General features: G+C 48.7%; 1 protein-coding gene across 8 annotated transcripts in view; it reads right to left on the reverse strand.

Annotated features, from left to right (window-relative positions):
• Positions 1-26,263, reverse strand: part of sif (guanine nucleotide exchange factor still life) — a 207,839-nt gene that overhangs the window by 20,973 nt on the left and 160,603 nt on the right. For 4 of the 8 annotated variants that reach the window (XM_077631283.1, XM_077631285.1, XM_077631282.1 and 1 more), the window contains 12 exons: positions 13,459-13,653; positions 12,756-12,980; positions 11,213-11,356; positions 10,001-10,183; positions 8,525-8,709; positions 8,348-8,444; positions 8,086-8,250; positions 7,185-7,365; positions 6,651-6,914; positions 5,760-5,890; positions 4,855-5,118; positions 1,316-1,360 (listed from right to left, as the gene is read on the reverse strand). In XM_077631283.1, the coding sequence (XP_077487409.1) occupies positions 1,316-1,360; positions 4,855-5,118; positions 5,760-5,890; positions 6,651-6,914; positions 7,185-7,365; positions 8,086-8,250; positions 8,348-8,444; positions 8,525-8,709; positions 10,001-10,183; positions 11,213-11,356; positions 12,756-12,980; positions 13,459-13,653 (2,079 nt within the window). The remainder of the gene's footprint in view (positions 1-1,315; positions 1,361-4,854; positions 5,119-5,759; positions 5,891-6,650; positions 6,915-7,184; positions 7,366-8,085; positions 8,251-8,347; positions 8,445-8,524; positions 8,710-10,000; positions 10,184-11,212; positions 11,357-12,755; positions 12,981-13,458; positions 13,654-26,263) is intronic. The other 4 variants (XM_077631284.1, XM_077631289.1, XM_077631287.1 and 1 more) reach the window with 2 other exon arrangements.

Here is a 26,263-nt window from a genome sequence, read left to right on the forward strand (position 1 = left end):
TACGACCTATGCACAAGCAAACAAAAGCAGTAAGACGACACAAATACTAGCTCAGACGATGGCAACGCGGTTTAAATGTACGATTGTTGAAAAGTGCAGAAAAGTTAACTTAGGCGGCTGTTCGCATGCAAACACTAAGTCGACAGATTTTAATCTTATATATTTACTGCATTGATCTTGATATTTTCCTTACCGCATCATGTTATGCCACTATGTGAGGCTTCGATGCAGGAATAGCTAGCTCTTAATGTGGAAGTTTAATTCGCAGCAATAGAACCTACTCAACAGTGGACAAAACTGCATACATTAAAGCCCAAAATCTGCAAACTGCACGCAGCTGACAGAGCTTATTGTTATTTGACTAGCGGCTGTCTGCAATGCTCTAAATATGTTGCTGTATGGTCTGACATTACCCACAAAAGCTGTTACACGACACGTAATAAGCACAGGCGTACAAAATGTCGGCGCCCTAGCCGGTCACCACAACAGGAAGTTGGGGGCTATACATAAAGCAGCAGACACACGAAAAAAAGTACAACGTACAACAAACTTCTCCAGGCTTTTACAGACTCCAGGGACCGTATTTTGTGAGGGTTATTTTTCCAAATCTTTCTTTTTTCGCCTTTGCCATTCACCAGCACCGCCTTTGTTACCGGGCATTGCTCGCTGGCTATTATCACGGGCGGTGAGGTCACAGTCAGGGCCCGAGACGTCACAGGCAAAATAACGAATCCAAAAATGAATCACTACAAAATACGGCCCAGGGCAAGGCACACGCACAACAAACGTCACCAAAGCACATAGCCTCGAAGCTCCTGCTCTAAAGCAGCTACGCCAGACGTGGGTATCCTAGAGGCTTTCGACGCGTACGAAACTCAGCCACATGCGGTAATCTCTCATCCATTTCAGCAGGGCCCACAAGACAAGACTAGCCGAGCCAAAACAAAAACCAAAACACCAGGCGGTCAGGCAGTCTGCAAGGCCGAACTGCCTTGATGCCGTGAAAAAAAAACAAAAAGGCAAAGCAAAAGCGCTCAGTACGTGCAGTACTTTTGGAACGAGCCGAGGATACAAGAAAACGAAAGGCGAACGATTGATGGAACATGCATGCGTGAGGGAACTGAAAAAAATGGCAGCCTTCGTCCATCCATTGGATGCATCCAAGGAGCAAGACTCTCTAAAAGGGCAGAAGAGTCATCGGTGTGCGTCGTTTCGAGGAAGTAAAAAAATAAAAATAGACAACGAAGACTTGAGGTGAACAAAAAACTAAAAGAGAAAAACAAACAAACAATGACGATGAACGAGTGGGATTTACCTTTTGTAAAGCCGCCACATACCACTCAACCAGCTCGCTCATGTGCTGCGTCATGAGAATGGGAATGCGAAACGTCACGACCGACATTCCGCTCGCAAAAAAGAAAAAGGTCAAAAAGAGAGGAAATATGTGTTTTTCTTTTCAGCACATGTCACGTCGCTGGTTCTACGAAAAAAACCGGGGTCTTTTTTGCAATACTCAATTTGTTTACGTTGAAAGGTGTTTCACTGTGGTGGCGTCAAGTTTCATCATCTCTTCTTTTTTGTTTTTGTACAACTCTGCTTCCAAAAAACGTAAGAAGCAGAGACATTTCCAATTGAAATCGTAGGCACTGAGTGGAAACAAGCTCCAAAAAGGCTTCCCGAGACGCCAAAAAATAGCCCGGGTGTTTTCGCGTTTTCACGCGACAAAACGCAATATCAACGAGGCAAGAGCATATTCATAATAATAGCGACGATAATAACCGAAAAGAACAAAGCACGTCTAGAAAGCACAGAAACATTTGTAGAGCCAACTACGGTAGACAAATATTTGAAATAAACCTAAAAAAGATTATGTGAGAAGTTCGGTTTTCCTTGAACATGAGACACGTACGATAACTGTATAAAGTTATAAAGCTTCTAATTTGAGCATCCAGATGCTAAGCTCACATGTCTATAAATTCGCAAGAACGGTAATTAGAGAGTCATAGATTAGCTAGAAAACACCGGGAAATCTCAAATATTTTCCTCATCAGCTTAAGAGTAGCAAATAAGGATGATCAAAATATTGGCTGGTGTAGGTTCAGCAGGAATAGTTATTTTAAACGCAGTAAAAAAAAAGAGAGAGATCATGGTTAAGGAGCGGGACTAATACGTATGTCCGGTGTTCAAAAGGGTCTCATTTAGCTATCTGTGCTGTTTCTAGGATACTCCAGCATATCTTGTATATCCAGCATGCTCTTTTTTCTATGTTAAGTCCTGAACGTCCTGCTTTTTTTTTTCAAATTATACAATTGTCTTCTGGAATACCAAGTGGCCAAGCTGTACTGCACCCATGAGCAGAAAGTCTTGAATGTGCATCCTAGTTCCTCGTGCCGGAAATTGTAAAGATTCTTCTCTTTCGCCTTTACTTGCCGCGGTGGTTTAAAAATCGTTCCAACAGTTCATGTTCATCGTTTAAAAGGCTAACACAAATGATAAATCATTCTAGAAAAAAACTCTGGAGCAGGGGTGCTCATGCTAAACAGCTCTGCAAAACTGGGGAGTCTTTAACAGAAGCAACCCATGGGCTACAAATCAAAAGAATTATTTCGAAAACAAAAAGGTCAATCTAATCTTGACCGAGGGTACGAGAACGCAGGCGCCGCTCGATGGAGGGGTGGTCAGTCTTACGAAGATAACCTATTCCACCTAACTTCTTCAAGGGCTTCCGTGTATGTGTGTGAAGCGGGTGGACTGTTTACAAGTTTGACAACGGAAAAATTGTCGATTTATTTCCAGGCGAAAAGAAACTGTACTAGCGGCACAGTGTTGCTGACGATAAGCTTTCCAGCTGTAGTAGGCGGAAAAAATCCGAGACGCTCATTACGGTTTGAGAGAGGATGGCAGCGTCTGGTTAAAGAGAAGCTTTACGCCAGGAACTAACTTCTGATCTGGAGCCACAGCCCTCATTGCCGTTCATCGTATATCACTAGCCTTTATAGGCAGTCACAAATGCGCCTATATTTCATGTTCACGACCCTGAATTTGTTTTTCCCATTTCTCCTGTGGTATCAGACTTCCGCGATGTGGTCACGTGATGCTTCTGCTATCAGGATGTAATTTCTCACGAATGTAAAACTTTTATTGCTACAGGGTGCCGCTTGTCCAGGTATGTAATTCTCGCAGTGGGATGACATGATGGTTCTGCTCTGTGGAAAATATGGGCTGCTTTCTCTAATAAAAAAGTCGGTAGTCCAGAGCTAGTCCTGTCGTCACTGCGCTTTTCCATCGTTCTCGTATTTTTCTCCTTCCTTTAAATTTCCGATGATTCCGACTAGCCCGTACCAAGCATTTAATTTACTGCACTTTATAATTCTTCCTTTAGATCAGGTTCAAGAGTGCTGTAAGGTACTTTTATTTATGCTGCTAACAGTGATTGCGTGCTTGTACCGGTGGTAAATAAGCGAAGGCCGTAAAGTGGAACGGGAAATGTGCGAAGACAAAGTCCGCGAGAATATGTACGAAAGAACGCGAATTCGCTTTGCCGCGTAAAGAAACTGAAAGGCAGATATGTTGCTACAAGGTACCAAAGCATTCGCCGTTTCTGCGCCAAAGGTCTGTTAAAAATTACATAGCACATCGTCGGCTTGCCTTCATCAGCCATAGACACACCCAGGGTACACTGCACTTATATACGAACTTTTCACTAAAAAGCTAGCCAGTTTAGCTTCCGTAGTGCATATCTTCAGTTGGCGTAGTCGTGCAGTCGCGTTTTCCTAGTTTTTGTTAACAAAACTACTCCTTTGTCTACCCTGCATCAAATAAAGCTCACTGGAAAGCTATGACAATTATCATAGAGCTAAAATCACCCGAAATGACTCGTGCTAATGGTATGTATGAGAATGAAGGATGCGGACCCGCAATTTATATTGAACTTAAAGAATGGGAGTGCCAGTGCGGCTCAAACAACAGCTCTTAGTGGAGGCCTAAACTAAAGTGGCACAGTTAGCCACCTTCAATTTTTTCTACAGGCTTAGCCCATTTTTTGATTATTTTTTTTTCAAGCTGATTTTCCGAGGATACCTAATTTTTCTACGAGAGGAAATAAACGCGTTTTGTTCACATCGTCTTTCTTGACATTGGGCTCAGCCAGAAGTTTTGTCTCTCTGTGAGTTGCGAGAATATTTATTGTGCGTGTAGTGCTTATTTATTCATATAAAAATAACCTATGTCATGTTGATAGCTTCTGCCATGCCTTGATTACCTGTTTAGAGGGCTGTACGTACGTACTGTACCAACGGAGTCAAGCGATGAACTCTTCATAAGGCGAAATCTTTGAGCAGATTTGCGCAAACTCATTGTTAATGGTTACTTCGGTGGTGGCGGCCTTGCAAAGTTATTAGCACAGTGTTTGAACCTCGCGCAAGACGCATGAGTTACTATGATACCCCTCTATATTAATGACAAAAAAATGAATGTACAATTCATACGCTCAAACGCAGAGGACCTCTGGAAAGGCTACAGTGTCCAAAGAGTAGTACTGACTTATCTTCCGAGCTGGCTAAATTTATTGTACAAGATTTAGGGAGCCCACGTGAAACGCAGCCTCCTCGACTATAGTTAGCTGAATCTCCTTTTTTCTTTGACGCGAAGAACGCATAACGCAGATACACCACATCGTTCAGTTGAAGAAAAAAAAATGATTTCGAACAGCCCACTAGCAAAGAGGGTCAGTGGAAAAAAAAAAGCACCATTATTTCTTTCCTGCCTGCCTATTGTGCACAAGGCCTGCACAAGTCCTGCACAAGGCCTGCCAAGGCCTGCACAAGCTGTGCACGAGGCGTGCACGAGGCGTACCTTGACATACGTCCTCTCGGTGTCGACAAGTTCTAGGATGACCTTGCGCAGCTTCTCTACGTCAGACATATGCTTGCTCGCCTGGCCGACCGAGGCGGCGCCGGGCACCGCGCCGGTTGCCACCAGGGGTTGCGCCGGCACGGGTTGCTGCTGCTGCTGGGCTGCCGCGGCCGCCGCCGCCGCGACCGCGGGGAGCCCGCCCGCCAGGCTGGACCGCCTCCGCTCCACGGGCACGCGACAGTACTCGGTCACCTGCTCGGCAGTCTGCGGCGAGCACCCGAGTCCCGCTCTCAGAGATGGAGTGTGCGTTACGAAACACAGCCAGAAACGAATAAAAGTTTTGCAACAGTTAGTCCTTTCTAGACTAACTGCTAGCTACAACCGTTTGTTCCTCAAAGATAACCCATTACTTCCTTTTAGAGGCTAACTGTAAAGGAACCTTATCAGCCAGAGTTAGTCCATTCAGGGACCAACTGCTGTTACAGACCACTAAACGGTGCAGTCAGTCCCGTATTACACATTGTTGACATAGAGTGTGCAGGGTTGTAGGCGTCAGCAATTCTCGAAGTGTGGTCAAAGTGCGGACTGTCGATGTGACGTCTCTGCTCCTGAATGTCTTGCCAGGAAGACGGTGATGCTTAGCGCCACGTCTACTGATTCTTTAAAACATGTGAGGAGTTGAGTCACCATCAGCCCGAAGTCGGTGAGATGAGTCAGTTCCCAAGCTCGTACTGTATACTGTCTGGTTTGTTCGATCAAGGCAGGCAAAGTATTTACAGCACTCGTGAAGAGGGCATGAGCTTGTTTAAAGCTGATAATTCATTGCAAATCTTCGGGCTAGTCTTAAGACTACCCCCGAGTTAGTATTGTAATCATAATTTCAAACCGAAATCAAGACGGCGCACCTTTTTGCAAGAATCCTCGATGACCTTGAGCAAGCTTTCTATCTGATCGCAAGAGAGACTGGACTGGTCCTGCGGAGGCACCGGCGAAGGCGTCGGGCGGCCTGACGTGTCCGGAGATCGCTCTTGGGAACCTGCACCAAAACGGCGGCGCCTGCAGCTGTCAACCACGTGAACCCCCTTCTGCTGCTGCACGTTAGGCTAGATTGCATTCGGCTGGCACGGGCGGGTCAAGCCAGAAATTGGGCTCACAGAGCTCGACCGAACAGCACTGATTCCAGAGGGCCGAGATCAAAGCGAGGTCCAGCGTTGAGACGAGCAACAAAGCGCTCGAACGGAGGTTTCGCTTTCTCGTTGCTACCGGCAGTTTTTGCGCGCAGCTCAACCTTCCCGACAACGCTTGCATGCACTTTTTTAAGAGGTTAGACTTGAGTCGAACTACCATCCGTTAACTCAAGCCTATCCGACGCTCGCTCAACTCGATCCGCTCTACAGGCAAAATGACTCAGCTTTTGTAGGGTCCTTGAAAATGGTATCGGTGTTTACGGCATAACACTGGAGACAGTGTTACGCCATTAAAACATCGCTGTGAACAGTCCATAGGCAAGAACACGCTCGCATTGGTTGTAGATTTCGCTTCAGAGACAACAAATTATAGGGTATCGATTGGAGTTGTTGGACCTTTTCAGAGTGAGGCAGATACACGGAACATCCTCCACCTTTTCCCCCACCAGCGCTTGCCGGTGCGCCTTAAGGGGCAGCTTTACCCTCGTCTAACGGAAACGTGGCACCGATGCGGAAGCCACAAATGGCGTCATCACAGTTATTTCTGAATTCTCGACAACCGCACGTTATCACGGTCCGCGACCGGTCAGCGCCTGTGTCGTCTCTCACCCCAGATGGGCGAGGGCACGATGAGCTTCCCAATCATCTCGTCGCTAAGCACGCTGTCGCTGGGCGGCGGCGGGCAGACCAGGGACTCGATGTAGTCGTCCGTGGTGCGCATGGCACTCGCCAAGTCCGGCGGCTCGGTGCGCGACGAGCGCATCATCATGCAGAGCGAGAGCTCCTCCTGCAGCACGCACTCGATGTACATCATGTCAAGGTCGCTCACGATGGCCCCGTTGATCACCATGATCTCGTCGCCCTTCATGAGACCTGCACGATCAAGCGAACGAAGCGGAACTGAGATCAGTTACCGGAGCAATTGACCTTTGTTGTGTGAACAGCGCGCTGAAGGGTACCCTCACTAAGATTAGGAAGTTATCTGCGATGCGTTGGCCGCGGCTGATGCAGACAGACAGGACTATTTGTTGATCAATAGGAGCGACCTATGTTTTCTAGCCGCAGCTGATGATGATGATGGCTATCATGAGAACTTTATAGCGAGAATGTTCCCGCCCCCGTCCGAATGCAGAGGTCACTCACCTTGCTGGTGCGCTAGGCTGCCTTCTTCCACCCTGCTGACGTAGACGCACAGTTCGTCCTGGTGATCCGTATTTTCAACCAACTCCGCTTCGACGCTGAAGCCAAACAACTGATCCAACGAGCTCCGAGAAAGCCCCACTTGATATAGCACCTTGGCGCAGACCTCTAGACTCTCGAAGCTCTGCAAAAGGCCACCATAGACACCGTTGTAGCAGGGGCGACAGTCAAGTGCATACACATGTCGGAAAAGCCGAAAATATTCGATGCGCCTAATTAATCATTGCGACCGCAAGCACAGGAAAGAACGTTCGCTGGGTCAGTCTGCTTTAGTTGCAAATCTATTGCAAACACAAGAGGGTAGGCTTAGGTTAGTTATCGGCAAATGTCTTCTACAGAACACAACACACAAAAACGAAAGAAGCTTGTGTAACATGCTCCTTCCTGTCGTACTTGCGTGTCAGCCACTCTCCAAGGAGCTGGGACTGAGTTCTATCAGATGCATTTTTCTTTTTTTTTTCGCGTTGGCTGCATCCGCTAACTTCGATTGTGTGCTTTATTCCGCAGTACCTACTCCTAATTTCACGTGACACTCGTAAATGAATCCGTTTCCTTCACTCTACTTCGTTTTAACATGTACAGCCGCCTGCAGGGTTGCAAGAAGAATCATTCCTCAAGACCATAACATATATGTACTAATCAGGCACAGGTGTTTGGCTAGAAACTGCGATGCGTCTGCTACTACCTAATCACAATAATTCTATTTAACTACAATACTACACAGCGCAACTACATTAATCAAGAGTTAACGGCGCCAGTAGAGTTAGACCCTTCACAGCAGAAAGGCCGGCGTAAAGGTCTTCTTTTGTCGCAGTCCATCACGAAGTTGACCACGCCTCCTCACCAAGTTGTCGAAAATCTCGGTGCGCGCCGCCACGTAGCATTCGTCCGAGTCTTTCCTCCTGCGGAAGCGCAGGAAATGGTCGTTGGGCGACAACTGCCTTCGGCTGCAGGCCACCCAGAGCACTTCTTCGACGGTCATGTTGTCCCGGACTCCCACTATCACCGCCTACGGGTGAATAAGGCCACGCGCAACAGAACGAATGTAGTACATTAAGCGACTACGGCTGCATGCTTGCTTAGGCTTAAAAGCGCTCCTTTCTCACTTGATTATCTGGCAGGTTGATCTTGACGCTTTTTTCTCCTAGGGCTGGCAGGTCTAAGCTGCTTTGCAGTGACGACGAAGGCATGCTTAGAAGTCTTCTGGAACAGAGGGGCTCGGCATAAGCTCTCGGAGGAAAGAGAGAAAGAGAGAGAAATAAAGAGAGGGGGGGGGGGCTCACTTGGAACTGTTGGACCTGGAGAGTGCGGCGCGCGACCTCCGCTTGGTGGCGCCCCGGCCCGAGAGCAGGTTTGTAAGCAGCGAGGGGCTGCGCGCGCAGATGTACGCGTGGAAGGAGGATACGGTGAACACGCCAAGCTTGTTCAGCGTCGCCTTGGTCGCCTTGGAAACATGCGTCAGTAGGTTCTGAAAAATTGATTGATTGACAACATTATGATTTTCTACAAGCCAAAAGCAACACTGTGCACCGTGAGGCACGCCGCGGAGGACGGTTCGGATTAGTTTCGGCCACGTGGCGATCTTCAACGTTTACCACAATCTCAGGACGAGGGTGTTCTCGCAATTTCAAATTTGAATTTGAATTTATTGTGCTTCTGACAACACAGCCATGAAACAGAAGCAAAAGGCGGTAACGAGGACCACCTGACTAGGCCCCTGCGACATCATAACTTTTCCTCTATCCAAATGCGTCCGCGGGATCAAACCGGCTAGAAGTGGACAACGGGTGTGAATAAAGGCAGTCAGCGTCAGCAGATATTCGAAGCTGATATGCCCCGGGCAAAGTAACTAAGCGACCGCTAACTCTGCAATACGAAAGTGAGGTGCACGTTTCTTAAAAACCGGTTAGGGGTAAATGACGCGCGACAGCTGTGCACGCATGCAAAAGAACAAAAAAAAGTAAGCGATACCGCGATATTTTCCCTTGAGACCGGCATCCACTGCATAAAGACAGGTAGTAAAGCATTTTCTTTCCATTAATTACATGACGTGAAAACGCCGATTCTATATATGTTCATCTCAACAAAATCTTATTTTTGTTTAACCGGCCACAATGAACTCCTTCGGAGGGGCAACATACGCGCCTTAGCAAGAAGGGCAGCACTGTGGGCTGTGAAGTTAGAACACTCCCGAGACAGGCTTTTTCCTTTACGGGACTGCGCGCGACAGTACACGTTCCCTTGGGTCATCGCACAGAGACGTTCACGGAACTTCCCATCGGAATTCACCCCACCATGTATGGCGAATGGGCACAGATTTGGTCGAAAGTGCCCAGGCCAGATGGTCTATTCAACAGCGTATTCGAGCACTTGTGGCGCCTAGGAAGCTATACCAAGGTCTTCAGGAATGAGGATTGGGCTCCTCGTCATCCTCCACAAAACTTGACCTTCAAGGGCGTCGCACTAAAGGACTGAAAAGCAGACCCTGCAGCCTGGGGACTTCTGACCAGTCCTGCACTTCCCGCGACACATCAGCTAACGACTGTTTTTCAACTCTGTGCAAAGCTTGAGAAGCTCGTATCCGACGGCCCAAGCATAGAACTTTACGACTTGCGGCCGTCGACCGAAGGCGACTAAACAAACACACGCGCTAGGACGCGGAATCGCGGTAGAGCCAGAGGCCCGCGCATAAAATACGGTATTCAATAAAGGCCGTTTTCGCAATAAATCCCTCACTTGTGCGAAGTGCGCGCGTATACCTTTGGGTTTGGCAGTTCGGAGACCTGTAGGGAGGCCATGTAGCAGCGTAGTCGGAACTGTTCACAGTGTAGCCTCTCCAGGTTCTCCTCCCATTGGCCTATCTGGTCCGACAGCGTCTGCCGGGACTCCTGGTCCACCACTACTGTCAGCTGTAGTTCGGCCATGTGCTTCAGCTTCGCGTCCTGCAATCACCGCGATGGAAAGGACGCAGGTGATGAGTCCAGAGCGGAAAGCTGTTGAGTATGTTGCATGTTGGAGGCCACCTCATTCCTGATGTATCCTGCACTATCGCTGTCAAGCGCGTCCAGACAAAACAAGATAAAACCCGATAATCGAGGTCTTCCCACGTTTTCTGTACACAAAGAATGAGTGCTATCGTATCAAAAGCCGAAATGTAAGGACCAATGTGCGGTGATATCATTTGCAGAAAGGAAGGGAATTCTTCCACATCTGAATTCTTGGCAGGCAAGCTCTGTTGCTTCCGTTGAGCGGCCGTTTCGCCTAGCCCTACTAAGAGATGGCGCTACTGCTCCTTCAGCTGCAGTACTGGTTTTCTTGGTTTTTCAGCGACACCCACTCGTGCGTATATCAGTTCAAGGCTAGAGATGAGTATCAGTATGTTGCACTAAAATAAAGCAGAACTACAGTGCCATATCAGTGAGTCCACACAGAGAGTGGGCAAGCTGTATGCAGAAGGGAGCAGACCGTCTATCCCTAGCGTGGTCTACTGGTTCACAAAAGAGGCCAGAGATCGATATAAACATTACAGAGCACTGAGGTCAAAACAGATAAATTACATTGCATTTTCTATTATCAGCAAGTGACGCATACTTATATACTCGTCGAATGTGCGCTCTACAACTGGTATGATGTACCACCTAGCATACACATGTACTTTACACAGATCAGTGATGCACGTGGTCTCAGAACTGAAGCGTAATCGTTTTTTGTTGAACCCCGTTTGACTTCTGTGTTTTTGCACACGCCAGTCGAGTGCACACAGTCGCACGTAACGCATGAAGGGCGCAGAACTGGGCCACGAATTATCACTTTTTGAAAAAATCTTTTCTCTTCGTCTTAAACGTCAAAACGGCAGAGAAATTACCGGCGGTAATCACAAGAGTAGGTCGACCAGTAACTAGCAGCGACCTCAAACTCGCAAGCCTCTCACCCCTCGAACGCCGCCGCGTTAAAAGGGGGTGAGCACTGACCGACTCGATCTCCTTCTCGAGCCTGAAGATCTCCTCCTGGAGCAGGTGTAGCGTCCCGGTGCGCCCTCTGTGTCTGGCGAAGGCCGCGGCGCACGCGGAGTGGATGCTGTTGATCCAGTTCTCCAGCTCCACTTGGCACGGCGCCTGCACCACGGTGCGACGCGTCAGCAAATGCGTCCCCGAAAGAACGCTGTCCTGTACGCACTAGGCAAACTTCCAATCGAATACGCAGCAATAGAAGCTAGGCCGAGTTGATGGCGACACACAATAAAGCAGCGACGGCCAGCCCATAAACAAAAGAAATGGTAGAGTTTTAACGTAGTTAAACCTAGTAGACGTGCGAAAGCATGTGTTTAGCCTGGCTGGCTCAAGGTTTTGCTTTGCTGGGTCATCGGCTCGTCTGGCGACGATATTAGACTCAGGTTAAGCTCTGATTGAGGTTAGGCTGATCTGATCTGTTCGCGCCGCAGGTGGAAGTTGATGAAGGCGACGATAATACAGTGTACAGCGCGAGAGTGTGTCGCAGTTTAACACGAGGCGTGATAAGCTGCGGCGATAGCAGAGTGCTCTCGTGCAGTGGCCAGCGAAGCTTATCTATTCGCGCCGCCGCTGGTTCGAATCCCAGTCGCGGCAATACTAACTTTTATTTTTAATCAAGGTTAAGGCTTCAGCTATGGCCCGCCTTTTGCACCTTTGGTCATCAAGTAGACCTTTCGCTCTAAAAGCCGAGGCACAGACGAGAGGGCGTATTTGTTACTATACTTTTGATTGAGCAAGTAACCTGCTTAAAAAACTAGAAGCACACATTTTAAACTCCATTCGAACACGATGTCTTTTATGTACAGTTTTGTAGCGCTGTCATCCTATTTAGTAAGCTTGGTAGGGCGGTAATTATTAAGCTTGGTAGGGCGGTAATAAGTGCTGTTTTAAATCAGCGCGTGTATGTGTCTCGTCTTGACATCCGCCCCCCCTTCAAGGTTTCTTTGATCATAACTTGCAATAAACGCTAGCAATTTGAAAGTTTAACGACTGCTGCATACCCCAGTCGCAGAACTAAGCAATACAGAGCTTGCTCGACGCACTTGTGAAGCTACAAGTTTGCTACATGCCCCAGGAAACAGCATATAAGAGAAAAATCATCTATTTCCGGCTGAGGCTCTGGGATTGCGTTTGATCAGAATGTATCCTGTTCTGTCATCTAGACATGATACTGCTCATTTGGGATATTTTTTCACAGTTCAATTGGAGATGTGCCATTGGGCTTACGCTTATAGCACGCCTATATAACTTATCAAGCACAAGAGCACGAAGTTCTGTTGCGCATGGTCGTTTGAAAGGACCCTAAATCACTTTCCGGGAAAAAAAACGAAAGAAAAACGCTCGCGTAAGCAAGTGGCCAGTGGATTTCTTTATGTGTTCAAATGTGTGCGCGACTCTTGAACAGCGGTCGGTGAGACAAGTACGAAGCCCGGCCGGGATGAGCGGGACAGCAAAGCGCACATAAGAGGGCAAGGAGGAGGAGGAAGAGAGGCAGTGTGCTCACCTGGAACAGATAGGCGTCGCCAAAGGCCGTGCTCAGGCAGAACACGTAGTCCCTCTTGGGGTGCTCGGGCACGGGCTGCATGACAGCGCCGTCCACGATGATGAGGTGCTTGGGCGTAGAGTCGATGGCCCGGCCGTCGCGGCTGTCGCACGGGTAGAAGAGTAGCGTGGTGCCCTTCAGGCACACCCAGTAGCCTTTCCAGCCGCGTTTCCGGGCCAGCTCCACCTGGGCACGGGGTGGCGCGAGTGGCCGTCATAAAAGCCATTAACAGAGGAAGAGGACTCTAGTTACTCTGTCCATGGCGATCTAAAACAATGCTGTACTGTGCACAACAGCGTCTCTCATAGCCCATGTGCGGCGTCAGGTTAACCGTACCCACCACTTATAGGCAGTTAATCGGGCATTTGCTTTTCCCATAAAGCCCTTCCCTTTCTTCTTTTTCAGAGGAAAGCCACAGTAATTGCTAATATCACCTTGTGACGGAAATATTCATGGTTGCAGGTAGGTGTGCCGTCAAGGCGCAAGCGAATGTTTCGTGGCGTTCCCACCAGAATATGTGATGTCTGTGTAGTCCTAATCCACAAACTCGACACATCATGCGGCTGTGAAGCTGTGTTTTGTTGCGGTCGCCGGCAATGCCGCGGAAAAAGAGGAGCCCCTACACACGGGGGAGTCGCGTACTGTACAATGATGATAACAATACCTGGTGCCTCCGGCGGAGTAGCCACTTCTTGACGCTGAGGAATCCCGCCTTGCGCACGGCCCCCGTGCAGTTGAAGGAGGCTGCCGCCGCCGCGCCGCCGCCGGATCCGGCGGCGCGGGAGCCTGACCGCGGCTCGCCAGTCTCGTCCTCGTCGCTCACAGCCGTCGTCAGCGACAGCCGCTCGTCGTCTGACATCTGCCAACAGAGGGAGAAACGGCGATTGCGCTCGTGGTACCTTTACCCACATGCTTTCCTGAGAATGAATCATGTGCGAATGAGACTAGGTGTCTTGCTGTCGAAAATGCGGTCCTTTCTTTTTCTGGCACCGACTGCCACTGCAAATTGCATACCCAACGACCAAATGACAGAAAGACAACGTTGCATTATACAAATATGCGAACCAACCAGGGAAAGGGAAGCAGTTATCACAATACGGGAAGGTTTACTCAATTGCACATAGCTGGCAATTTCACCGTATTACTACCACAAGCGCGAATACATTTTCTCTCGACTGGTCAACAACGAGTTAGAAAACATAAAATTGAATGCAACAAGTGTTTGGGGTGACGTAAATGCTGAATTTTTTTTTGTTCAATGCATTCAGTACCTTAATGACCCTGTTCGCACTTGGTGTTATCAGCCTCTGAACACCGCAAGCAGTTTTAAACATTTTTATAGAGTGGCTTTCACAAGAAATCTACTTCGCATGCTACAAAAAATTTGCATTTGCCTCAACAGCTGCATCTAGAGTGCAGAGAGAAAGCATATAATATACGTCAAAAATTTTAAATAATTTTAGTTGGTGCCAAAAAGCCTCTATTACATAGACACATTAAATCCACCTCCACTTTTTCTCATAACCAAAATATACCTCCCCAACATATAATCACCTTTCACCCATACAAATCCTCCTCAGGGTTGCCCGTAAATTGGCCACCCACCCTCCGCACGTAAATAGTTGCTATTGTTACTGTACACGGCTCACGCTATCTCAAAAAATACTGCGACAGCCTCAAGCCCACGCTTGATGTTCTTTTAAAGCTGTTGCAAAAAAGCAATTCTCGGCGTGCATCAGGTGGGCTAATACGAATGCACGACGCATGCTGCGATATCACACTACGCCTAACACCTCGACAATACCATAGTTAAATTGCTCGCTTTCTACACCACTTTAGGTGTAATTTTATCAAGACATATTCTCCTTAATATTCTCTTTCTCCGCACTCCCCGCTTCCTTGCTCTTTAATTCACAATTTTCCGTCTTCATCTCCCCTGGTCTCCTTACCGCAGGGTATACTAGAAAATTGCTGAGTCTTTGGGGCGCTAAAACGCAAATTCAATTTGCTCGTTTACTTCGGCCGCCCCACAACTGAATCAATCGTGTGAAAGATCGCCCCTGCGGGAAGCGGCAAATGTGCCGCACGAGAGAAGAAAAAAAATCAAATAAAAAATTTCCGCAGGAAGCCACTCCACCACGTGCGCCGGAAACGACAAAAGAAGAGTGCGCGTGGCGAGACCGAAAAGCCGGCCTCCTGAAAACATCTTGCGCTGCACCCGACGTAAGCCAAGACGCCTGGGTGCGCGCGGCATTTTTTTCTTTCTTTTTCTTTTTTTGCGGGCCAAACGTAAAATCAATAGCCCCCCCACCCACCCCCCTCCCTCGCTTCTCACCCGCGCGAAACGCTTGGAATGCCCGTCTCTGTGTTTCGCGCCATTATGCGGACGCACAGCGGGAGAAGTTAGAAAGCACCACCGGGAGAGAAGGGCGCGCAAATCGTCGCCTAAGCATAAGCAAACTTGAGAACATGATCTACGCGAAGACGGTTCCTCGTGTGGTGTTAAGAAACGCAGTGGCAGAGCCGCATTGCAATAGAAGAAAGGAAAAGAAGAAGAAAGATGTTCGGGGGGTATTTCAAAAGGCCGTACGAAAATCTCGGAGACACGAAAGGAACGGAAGAGGCTTCCAAGGACGTGACAGTGACGATTCTTTCACGAGCTGCAACATTAGGCGGAATAAATCTTCTTGCTCGCTACTGCAAGGTAAAGAGCAAAAAAAAAAGAGAGCTAAGAAGAGTGTCGTTTACAAAAGAAGCAACAGACGGCTCCTTGCTTCCGTGGAGCTTACGTCAAACAATAAGTCGTGATAACAAATTAAAGTTCACACAGTAGGAATGAATACGTGGTACGTCGCTCGTACAGGCTTTTTACTTTGTTGATCGTCTCTAGAAAACCCTCGTCTTTCTTTAGCGTTAAGAGCGTTTCCGCGAGCAGCACCTGACAGATTTCGCGGAAGTAACCGAAACGAGCTGGAAAACGTTAAGGCTGAGGAACAGACGTAATGAAAAGTTCCTTCACTCACAAACGCTTAAAATCTCCGCCCCAGCTTTTTCTTTTCTTTTTTGTTCGCTGGTCGCATCACCACTGACTTTACACTACACTGTGAAAAAAAAAAAGCTACACAATCCAAGTCTTTCAGTTATCTCGTTTTGCTTTGCTTTAGCAAACTCACTCTTGTTTTCTAGCTCGTGACTTTCTATACCTCACAATTACCTTGAAAGCGAGCGTGACCTGCGTAATGCCCCGTCCCTCGATCTACGTTATTCTTTCGAGAAAAGGTGCGAACTGCATTCGGGAAATAACTCCTAATGCGACTGCGATATGACGGCGACGATTTAAATGCGCCAGAGTCGCACTAATAGGTTGATCCGATTGGCTCATCTACCGCCGACTTTCCGGCTAAGATATTAGAAAAAAAGATGTCGACACAACGTATATGTGCACTAAAAAAATTTAGAAAAAAAAGGTATCTATATACATATACGAAAAAATATACGAAAGAAAAACAACGAGCTTTCTTGAATAGAGCCGGCTCTATGGGGAGACACAAACGAGAATAGAAATGGCTCTTCAATTTCCGTAATAGGCGAGGGAGAGGAGTATAGAGAGAGGGGCGCAGTCGATAGCTGGCTTTGCCCTTTCGCAAAGCGCGGGAGCGCGTCGGTTCGAAGCCGCAGCAGCAGCAGCGCAGCACGGGCGAAGAATCGGAAAGTCGTAACGAGGGCATGGCTCATATCGATTCGTGGCACGCAGCCAGGCCCAGCCAAGCGCCGGGATTGTGTCCTGCGCATATATGCGAACACTGCGCGTACACACACAGTGGCGCACAAAAGGAAGCAATAATGAAAAGCGCACACAATCCCGGGAACATGTTACGGAACCGCGGCGGAACGCTCAGAGCTTGAAGCCAGTGCCATGACAAAAAGGAATGAATGGGGGGGGAGTAGGAGGCGCTGTGCATGACGGTGCGGTTTGCAGACGCGATTGCCCCAAACAACGCCGCCCTCGCTGAAGAAACAGCCCGGAGAGAATCGAGGGGAACGTGAGGCTTTTGAATGCGGGGCAAAAATATCCTGTTGCTCCGTTGAAAGAGGAACAAAAAAAGGGATAGAAAAATGTTTATAAAATTTTCCGCGCCCCTGCATCGGAGCAAGACGGAGAAAGAGACCAGTGATCATTAGAGTCTGGCAGGGAATGCCGAAGCAGATACGGGATCGAAGGTGCCTGTCTATACGTGCCAAAAAGCTGCCCGAGCGCGTGCTCACGCCGACGGCACCGTGTCCTGCGGGCCACTGATAATGACCTCCAGCGGGTCGGTCACTTGTGCTAGTGGTAACGAAAAAACCAACAGAATAAAAAAAGAGAAAGAAACACTAGGCTGGAATGTACGTGCAGTGTTTATTTTTTTATTCATGCACAAATACATCAATTCAATAATTTCCTCTGATTTTTTTCCCGACTTCAAGGTACTGTAATAAGCTTTAATATACGCCAAAGCGTGAACAGTTCAACTGTATGAACATGTCAATTAATCAGAAATCAGCATTTATGAAACAGGTTGTTGGCACTAAATAGATGCCTTGTGCACTGCATCAGGGTCATAGTACTGCGAATTGGACAGTTTTATACGCCAGCAATAAAGGAAAAAAACGCAGAAACAAAAAAACTCGGCCTTCACCCATGTCTTCACCTGTTCACGCTGCTTCCTTGCCGCCAATCAGTGCTCACATATGTAAGTAAAGTGGTATGCTTCCATTTCCTCTTCCTTTTCACGAAATTAGGCAGTGTTGCTTTGAAGGCTTTCCCTGCCGCCAGTCAGTGCTAACATATGTAAGTAAAGTGGTATGCTTCCATTTCCTCTTCCTTTTCTCGAAATTAAGCAGTGTTGCTTTGAAGGCTTTCCCTGCCGCCAGTCAGTGCTAACGTATGTAAGTAAAGTGGCATACTTCAACTTGCTCTTCCTTTTCTCGAAATTAAGCAGTGTTGCTTTGAAGGCTTTCCCTGCCGCCAGTCAGTGCTAACGTATGTAAGTAAAGTTGTATGCTTCCATTTCCTCTTCCTTTTTTCGGAATTAAGCAGTGTTGCTTTAAAGCCTTTCCCTGTCGCCAATCAGTGCTAATATATATAAGTGAAGTGTGTGGGGTTTGAATTGGGGAGATAAGTACGTTCTCCCCACTCAATCGCGGCTGACACGGTTCAAAGCTGCCCGGACCCCACCCCGTGATCGCGTACGCTACAGAGCGCTCGCCGACCACGGCGGGCCTTGCTCTGGGGGAACAAAGGGACGACACACTGGCTGACACAAACAGGCCTTTATTGCTACAGCAACAATAACGCCAGCTAGCAACAAGGTACGCTAATGAATCGAGGACGTCCGACTCACCAGCAAGGTTCCGAGCGAATGTTCGCCCGCGCTAAGGCAAGGGATATATCCTCCGAAGGCCGGACGGGATGAGTACGGGAGCCTGTCTCCCCGTCGCTTCCTCGCCCCGCTGGCGAAGAGCGGAGCCGCGAGCGACGCGTCCGCTCGCGCCGATGATCCCATCCCAAGAACCCCCTCCCGCGCGCGCGCTTTGGCAGTCTCCGCGCAGCGATGCTGGCGCCCTCTCTTGCCAGCTAATGTAACTCGCAAGAGAATGCGCTCAGCCTCGAGGTGCGACCGCCGCTGCACGGTGCCTCGCGGGAAAGAAAACTCAGGGGGCTGCAGGGCAGGTCCCCACAAGTGGGATGCTTCCATTTGTTCTTCCTTAGCTCGAAATCAAGCCATGTTGCTTTGAAGGCTTTCCCTGCCGCCATTAAGTGATGACATATGTAAGTGAAGTGGGATGCTTCCACTAGCTCTTCCTTTTTCGAAAATAAGCAGTGATGCTGCGAAGGTATACTGACAAATGTTCTTAATGATACCTACTCTTGCAAAATTTCAACGTTCAAAATAAGCTATGCACAGGAGTGAATTAAGTGCTACACGGCCGGTTATCCTTCAGGAGAACGGCTACCTTCATTTGCACGGTAAAAGGAAATGAAAGCAACCAGCATTTCGGGGGCTATCACTGCTGGACTTCATCACAAATTGCTTCTTTGGTTGTACAGTGCACACGGAACAAAGAAATAACAACAACAAAGCAGCGACCTGCCTGCCTTGCATGAAAGCAAAGCAAGCATCCGGACTTCAAGCATAAAACCTCAGGCATAAACTGCGGCTGGCAGTTGTAAATCAACGTTAAATGTTCGCACGCCAAGAAGAAGGGCACGCCACAAACACGGACGACCGCTCTGCATCTTCTCCGCAATGCCTAGTTCTCCTTTGCTGTGTGCACAGAGATGGTCAACGATCACCGACTAGCCCCTAAACTAGTACTCTTAACCCCCTCAACTCTCTTGACTAAGCCTAATTTGTATGCCTCCAACGTAGCCTAAGAAATGAATTCTAGGAAGGAAGAAACACGAACGAAGAAGCGTGCAGACGCTACATGGTAGGAAGAATCAACAAGAAAGCACTAAGGATTCTCTTGAAAACGCAGTGAACCAACGAAAAGATCCAACATAGGATCTACTGGGTACCAGGACACGCCGGAGTCGAAGGTAATCTGAAGGCGGACAAGCTAGCTCGCGAGCTTACTATCCGAGCTGGTGCGTCAAACGCCTCGGACGGCCCGGAGATAACGGTAGAGCGCACGTACGCAGCTATCCTCAACCTCATCAAAGGCAGAAGACGCAAATATCCCCAACCACATCCTCTGCTAACACAATATGAAGCGACATGTTGCAGAAGACTCAAACAGGAGCCTTCCACAACCTTCACATTCTACATAAGATGTATCCGTAGCAGTATAGGGATACATGTCCGTGGTGCGGGGCAACCCCCACGCTTTATCATATCACATGGGAATGCATACACAATGTAGCTTTCCGAGGTAACAAAGAGCCAAATGCGGAGCAGTGGGAGGACCGGCTAACCAGCAGCCAGCTCAAGGTCCAAAGAGACCTAGTGAGCCACGCATGCCGGATGGCCAGGGACAGTGGTGCCTTGGACTAGGGGCGCCAGCCACGCTCAGCCTGGAAGACATCGGCAATCTTCGGGCGAGCAGCAAGACTCCTTTATTAGAGCATTAAAGTTTATTCACTCACTCACTCACTCACTCTAGAGAAAGAAACATGTGCTACGCTAGGCCGCAAACGCTCTTATCCCTTAATTATCATGCTAATGATCCCTCTTGAGTGCGCGGGAAAGGCATGCGTTGGGCCAATCGCACTTACAGCGATCCCTCAACAGCCACTCCATTTTCGCACCCAGCGCGAAGAACGTCGGGTGGGCGTGGCATGACCTCTTCGCTCCTGCTCGCATTTTCCACGGCGCTCGCGTATGCCACGCCGCGTCGTAGCGCGCCACTAGCGACGACAGTCAGACGCAAACAAAAACAGGCGCGACGCTGAAGCAGAGACGGCGGCGCTAGCAAGCAAGCGCGTGCGTTGCCGCGTTATAAATGCCCACCGTCCCGTCCCAACCAAACTTTCTCTCCCCCACGTCCCTTACTGCGCGTAGCGGAAGCGACTACGCGAGGGCGCACATCCGCAGGAACATCGCCGGGAGCACGTACTCGGTCCGCCCGCCGGGAGAACGACGAAGACGACGATGCTGGCACTTGTCTCTCGCCATAAATCACATCTCGAACTCCCTCTCCCGCGGCAGCCGTTGGAGAGCAATAAATCTTCCACCTTGCGCGTCGTTCCTGCAATCCTTTCTCCGAGCTTTTTTTTTTTTCTTCGTAACCCGTCCGTTTTCAAACAGCTCACCGAACGCCGAAAGAGTACAACCAAAGATCACGAAGAAACAAGATAAACAGTCACGACGAAAAAATACTCGGACCTTCTCCGACGACGTCAACTCGGGGGATGCTAGCCGTTATTTCTTCTATCATTTCTAGTTTCCTCTCCCCCACCCCCTCCGGCTCCTTTCCACTCCTCGCTGAAAAACGCGGCGCTCTGGCGGACTCCCCTCTTCTCCAAGACGAGTTTTATCTCTGTTACCAGATTGATCTCGACATTTCTTTCCTTACCACGATTTCGCGCCCATGCCCGATTCCGACCCCTCCCCACATCATCCTTCCTTGCTTCGTGCCGCCTCTTCTACCTCCGTCCAATGCTTTCTACCAAGCCTTGGCGAGCCTTGCTTCAGTAGTTTTTGTGGAACGAACTAAAGGATTGCAAAATCTCAGCGCAGCGTCGACAGAGGAAAAGATTCGAGAAAAATAACTCCGCCCACCGCCGCTGGCCGCCAAGAAGCGTCTTTTTCCTTCTCTCTCTCTCTCTATCTCCCCTCCTCTTTATCCCCGCCTACGTACCCCCCCCCCCCCCTTCTTCCCGGTCGTCTTGCGCAGCTCGCTTCACCTTTTCCTTCTATATAAATCGCCCAGGGTAATAAAGTTTAGCAGCCCATCATTTTCAGAAAATGCGGTCGACAATGAATGGAATCGTTCCTGCCAGCTGCCGCCGCCGCGATCGTTTTCTCTGGGACAAAAGATTTCGTATACATAGACGCCCCCCACCCAAAGGTTCTCCAACAAAAGGACTGGTAGTAGTGCAAAGGAGAATCAAGAAATAGGGAAACGCGAGCGAAAAGAAAGCCAAATGACAAAATAGCAGGCGACAGCGCTGCAATCTGTAATAAGCATTGTTCTATTTCGCTGCGTTCCGGTACAGAAGTGAAAAGGTAATAGAAATGGAAGAAAAGAGAAAAGGCGAAATTTTTGACTCCCTTCGCGAGGATATTGCTTGGTGCTCCCTGTGAAGAGGAATTCGCGCAGAAAACGAAAGCTTATAAACGACCTTTTGAAAATCAATCGGAGATGAAAGAATACCGCCGGGAAACAAGCGCCTGCAGGAAATAGTGCGAGAAGTGGCTTAAGTGCTGAAAAAAAAAAGAAACTCCTGTCTCTCGAATGCAAACGCGAGTCCTGAAGCACTGATTTATTTTAAATAGACTACCTCAACTTGCGCCGCTGGAAAGCGTAGACGCGTAGCAAGGGAATATTACTAGAGAGAAGACTGGGTAGTAATTTTGATCAGTGCTGTTATGGAATGGTCTTTGCAAAGCCTGCATTAAAGAAAGCAGTGCGGGGGAATAAAACGGATGTTGAAAACCCCTGAACCGGATGTTTTATGCCTGTAATTTATAGAGAGCACAGACATGAAAAGCACAGATAAATTGCGCTCCGCACTTCAGGTCCCCGCAATTCCGGTTTCCGCACTTCAAGTCCCCGCACCAAAAGATATATGTAACATATGTATGTAAAAGCAGACAAACAAACATACCGCTGTTTTAACTGCGATAATAAACGCCTCTCTATTTTTTTTTTCTTGAAGCGGTCATCACTGCTAACTACTGCAATGCTACTTGGACCACACTTCGCAAGACATAAAATTACTTTTCAACACGTTCTCGAGTTCGGTGAGGTGGGGTTCTGTGTATACCTTGTAAAAACAACAAATACAGCTCGAAAAACATCGGCTTGCAGTCAGCTGCACAGAACTCTACGCATATCTTGAGCATTGCATATGCACAGGCCCAGTCACGCATTTAATCCCAAAACTTTCCCTGTCCCCTACCAACCTTAGGATGGCCTGGTTGACCTCAGACAAGTGAAAGGCCCAACTGGTCCTCGTGATACAAACCCATTTCCCTTTCAGCGTGTAGCTAAGTAAAACATTTTCTTTCCCTTTCTCTCTCAATCGGCTAGCCCAGTAGAGCACTTCACACTACACAGGCATAAGCGGACAAATATTACGCGCACATCATCGCATCCTTACTGACTCATTGAATAACTGTCTCTGGAACATTGCTGCTGGCCCTTTCATGGCTGCCTTCCGATCCCTCGTGGTGACCATTCGTGGGGCACACGGATGTCAGAGCTACCTACGAACGACCCTGATGATGAAATGTCACCCCTGGCCCATTTTCCTGTCACTAAGGAAAGGAGGAGGCGAGCTCTAGAAAATCACAGGGACACCTAACTACATTATGTGTTGGCAATGCGGTAGCATTAGAAGCTTTTGATACCTTTACCGGAAGTGAAGTCACTTCCGGTCTAGTGACGCCACTTCTCTTCAGCCAATGGGAATTAATCAGTCTGGTGATATCACTTCCCTCCAGCCAATAGGCGAATTTTATGAGCGTCGACGCATTTTTGGCTCCATGAGGGTTCTAATGCGATCGCATTCAAATATCGCTAAAGAAAAGTTTTCAGTGACACATGCATTTGCAAGTGAGTAGCCGTGAGTGTCACACGACTAATCACGTGTTCACGCGTTTTGTGCACTGGTCTCGACCTACGCCTGCGGCATCCAGCTGAGCAGCAAAGCCTTCGACGCACGGTATTTACACCTTTAGATAATGCTGTTGCAAGGCTTACCTGACAAATCAGAAGGAGGTCGTTCCGGTAAGCGCCGCAGGGCGCTTTAAAATCAACTTTCTTCATTCCAAAAATTTAACTACTAAGAAATAGCGGAGTTGCAAACATTATGAGCTCGAAGTAAACTTTCTTTAGGTACTAATGTGCGTGTGGCATACGCAGCACGAATCCTTGCGACTGCTATGACTTAAAGCGCGAAATAGGTCGACATTAATGGCCACGTGACTATTGAATGGACCCGCCTTCCTTCCAAGTGCACGCTGGTCCAAACTTGGGTTCCTGAAGGCTCGGCCGGGCTCCATGCTAAATGCGGCAAGGAACCCAAATACGGAAGCTCGGAGGCTCGGGACGAGAGAAAAATAGCTGCGAACAAGCCCGAAACCAGGTCACGCGTTTAAACCAAGCTACACGCTGAAGAGGCCGACGGCCCGGACGAGAGCAGAAGTTCAACGCTGACGTCATAACCCTCTCCCCTCCTCTTCTCCCACTCTTTGTTTGTCGTCACCACGGCTCACAGAACAGGGGAGCGAAAAAAATGGGGAAAAGAAAAACAAGCCCTCCGGAAAGGAAGATAATATAAAAAAACTAAGAAAGGAGTGGGAAGGCATAAGGAAAAAAGAAACTGCTCGGAATCTTATCGTTAAGGTTCCCAAGAAAGAAGACGCAAGAAGGAGGCTTTCCTTTCGCGCCGCTGGAGAAAGAGGGGTTAGGGATTGCGGGGAAAGAGAGAGGAGACAGGCACACGATAATGAGAAGAGAGCAGCTTTCCCTCACAGCGCGCGGGAGAGCGGCGAAGCATTGGGAGAAGGGAGCGGCCGCGTAAGGGCAGGTCAAGTGGAAAGAGGGTTGCGGAAGAAGATAGCGAGGGGAGAAGGAAAACGGGGGCACGCAGGAAGGGGAACCGCAGCGCAGCAACCGAGTTGGGGGAGGGGCGAGAAAGGAGGAAGTTCACTTCCACCGGACAAGTGCGAGCGAGCGAGCGCGCGCTCGCGCGTCACAGCTGCTGTTGCCATGGCGACAGGTCGCCACAACGCCGCTGCCGCTGGCCGCCTCACAATTCTTCCCCCTCCCCTTGTCCCCCTTCCCAGGGTGCTTTCGTGCGCAAGCTCCTTTCCTCCCAATCACTACAGCCGACGACGTCCCCCTCTTCCTTTACTTCCCCTTAATCGCAAATGGCGATCGGCGGCCGAGCACTATACGGCAACAGGGCTGACGTCCACCGGCAGGTCTGAGATACAGGACGTAACCCGCCGCCCCTCTTCTCCTCGCCCCTATTCACCACTCTTCTTTGACCCGGACAGCGGCCAGAGCAATCCGGGATTCCAGCCGCAGGCTCAATCCGTTTGCGCGCGCTGGAGCTTTCCCGATTTGGGATGAACCTGGCGAAAAGGGAGGGCGCACCTCGAGATGCTTTCTTGTTCTTTAAAGAAAATAATGAAAAAAGGAACGTTATTTTGGCGCGTTCCGTTTTCGTGTTACTGCCGGCCTAGATAGTGGCGACGAAAAAGTAAAGAAGGGAGAGAGAAGTTCGCGCCCCGGGACGATTGCTTCGAAACTCGAAATGCATTAGCGGCGGCGGACGGAATCCGCACGCAGACTCGTTTGGACGGCTTCCGCCGTCAATTGTCCCATTTTCTTTCTTTGCTTTTTCTTTTCGCTCCCACAAAAACCGCTCTTCTCTCGATCCGAAATTGTGACAGCTTCCGCAGAGTCTCGCCAAGAAAGCTGCAGAAAAAGTGGGAACGCACGAAATTCGGAGCTACCGCTGTCTCTCTCCAGGCCGGGCGACTGCAGTTGACTTGACAAGTCTTTTTCGCGCGGTGGAAGCGATTCGGAAATGCTCCGCGCACGAAGTGAGATAACGCTTTAAGAGGAGGTCTGCGGCGAGCAAATTCGCCGCCGTTTTCATCGGGTTGGTCTAGTGAATGTCAGCACATAGTACAACCGGCGACGATCGATCGTTAGAATGTCTTTACATTTTATTCATAGCAGGAAGCCCTAAACCCGTGTTGTCGGATATGCTGAAGGGAGACGTGAGCAAAAAAAAAAAAGAACCTCTATACACGAAGATCAATTTTAAGCCAGATAACGGCAGCCACCTGTACTCATATTCTCTAAACATGCAGCTAATTGCTAAAAACATGCACTCAGATATTGGACACGTCATCGACGCTATTGGACACGTCCAGACACTACACATACTAGTACGGGAAGGCAGATTATCGTTCCGTACTAACGACCCATTCGCGATTATGCCATTAACAACTAAAGCTGACATATTTAAGCACTCATTCCTCCCGAAAACCATAGTGGAATTTAATAAACTGGATCCGTACGTGTTTCAGGACCCAAATTCAGCTGACATTTTTTAGGAAAAGTTCGAGTAGAACTTCTTGTAGCATTGCTCATTTTTTCTATCTTTTTCCCTCCCACCCTGTAACAGCCCGCGAAGGGCTTACAGTATTGTAAATTGGTAAATAAAAAAAGTAAAGCAATATGGCTGACGCTTGCTCACCAATTTTCAAATTATTTCTTTTTTATTGTGAACAAAACCAACCAAAGAAAGAACAAATAAATGAAACATCAGGAGTAGCTGCCTTAGCGGACCGTCATCAACGCAAATTACTGGAGCAGCAAAGGCGGTCGCATATTCATGGCTTGGGCGTCGGGCCCGTGCGCCGAAGCTCTTTCGCTGCCCATAACACCTCGACAGAGCAAGCACGCTTACCGGGAGTCTTTCGCGGTGCCTTCATATCACGGGTGATGAACAAAGTAATAAACGACCTGCCCCCAGCTAGAAAAAAAGAGTAATAGAAATGCAAGAGACGATAACAAGAGGCTGCACAATAACCATCTCGTAGCGGCAATGCGGTACCTTCGCAAAGAACAAAGCGCTACTTCCGGTCGGAAAATAGAAAAAGAAAGAAACGAATACACAAAGGATGACGACACGTGGTCACGAAAGCCGCTTCATTATTAAGAGACACGCGCGTACGGGTCCAAAGAAGGCAATTTTTATGACGTCGTAAGAGCAGATGGGAGACACAGGTCATGCATAA

This window comes from Amblyomma americanum, chromosome 7, assembly GCF_052857255.1.
Source record: "Amblyomma americanum isolate KBUSLIRL-KWMA chromosome 7, ASM5285725v1, whole genome shotgun sequence".
NCBI lineage: Eukaryota > Metazoa > Arthropoda > Arachnida > Ixodida > Ixodidae > Amblyomma > Amblyomma americanum.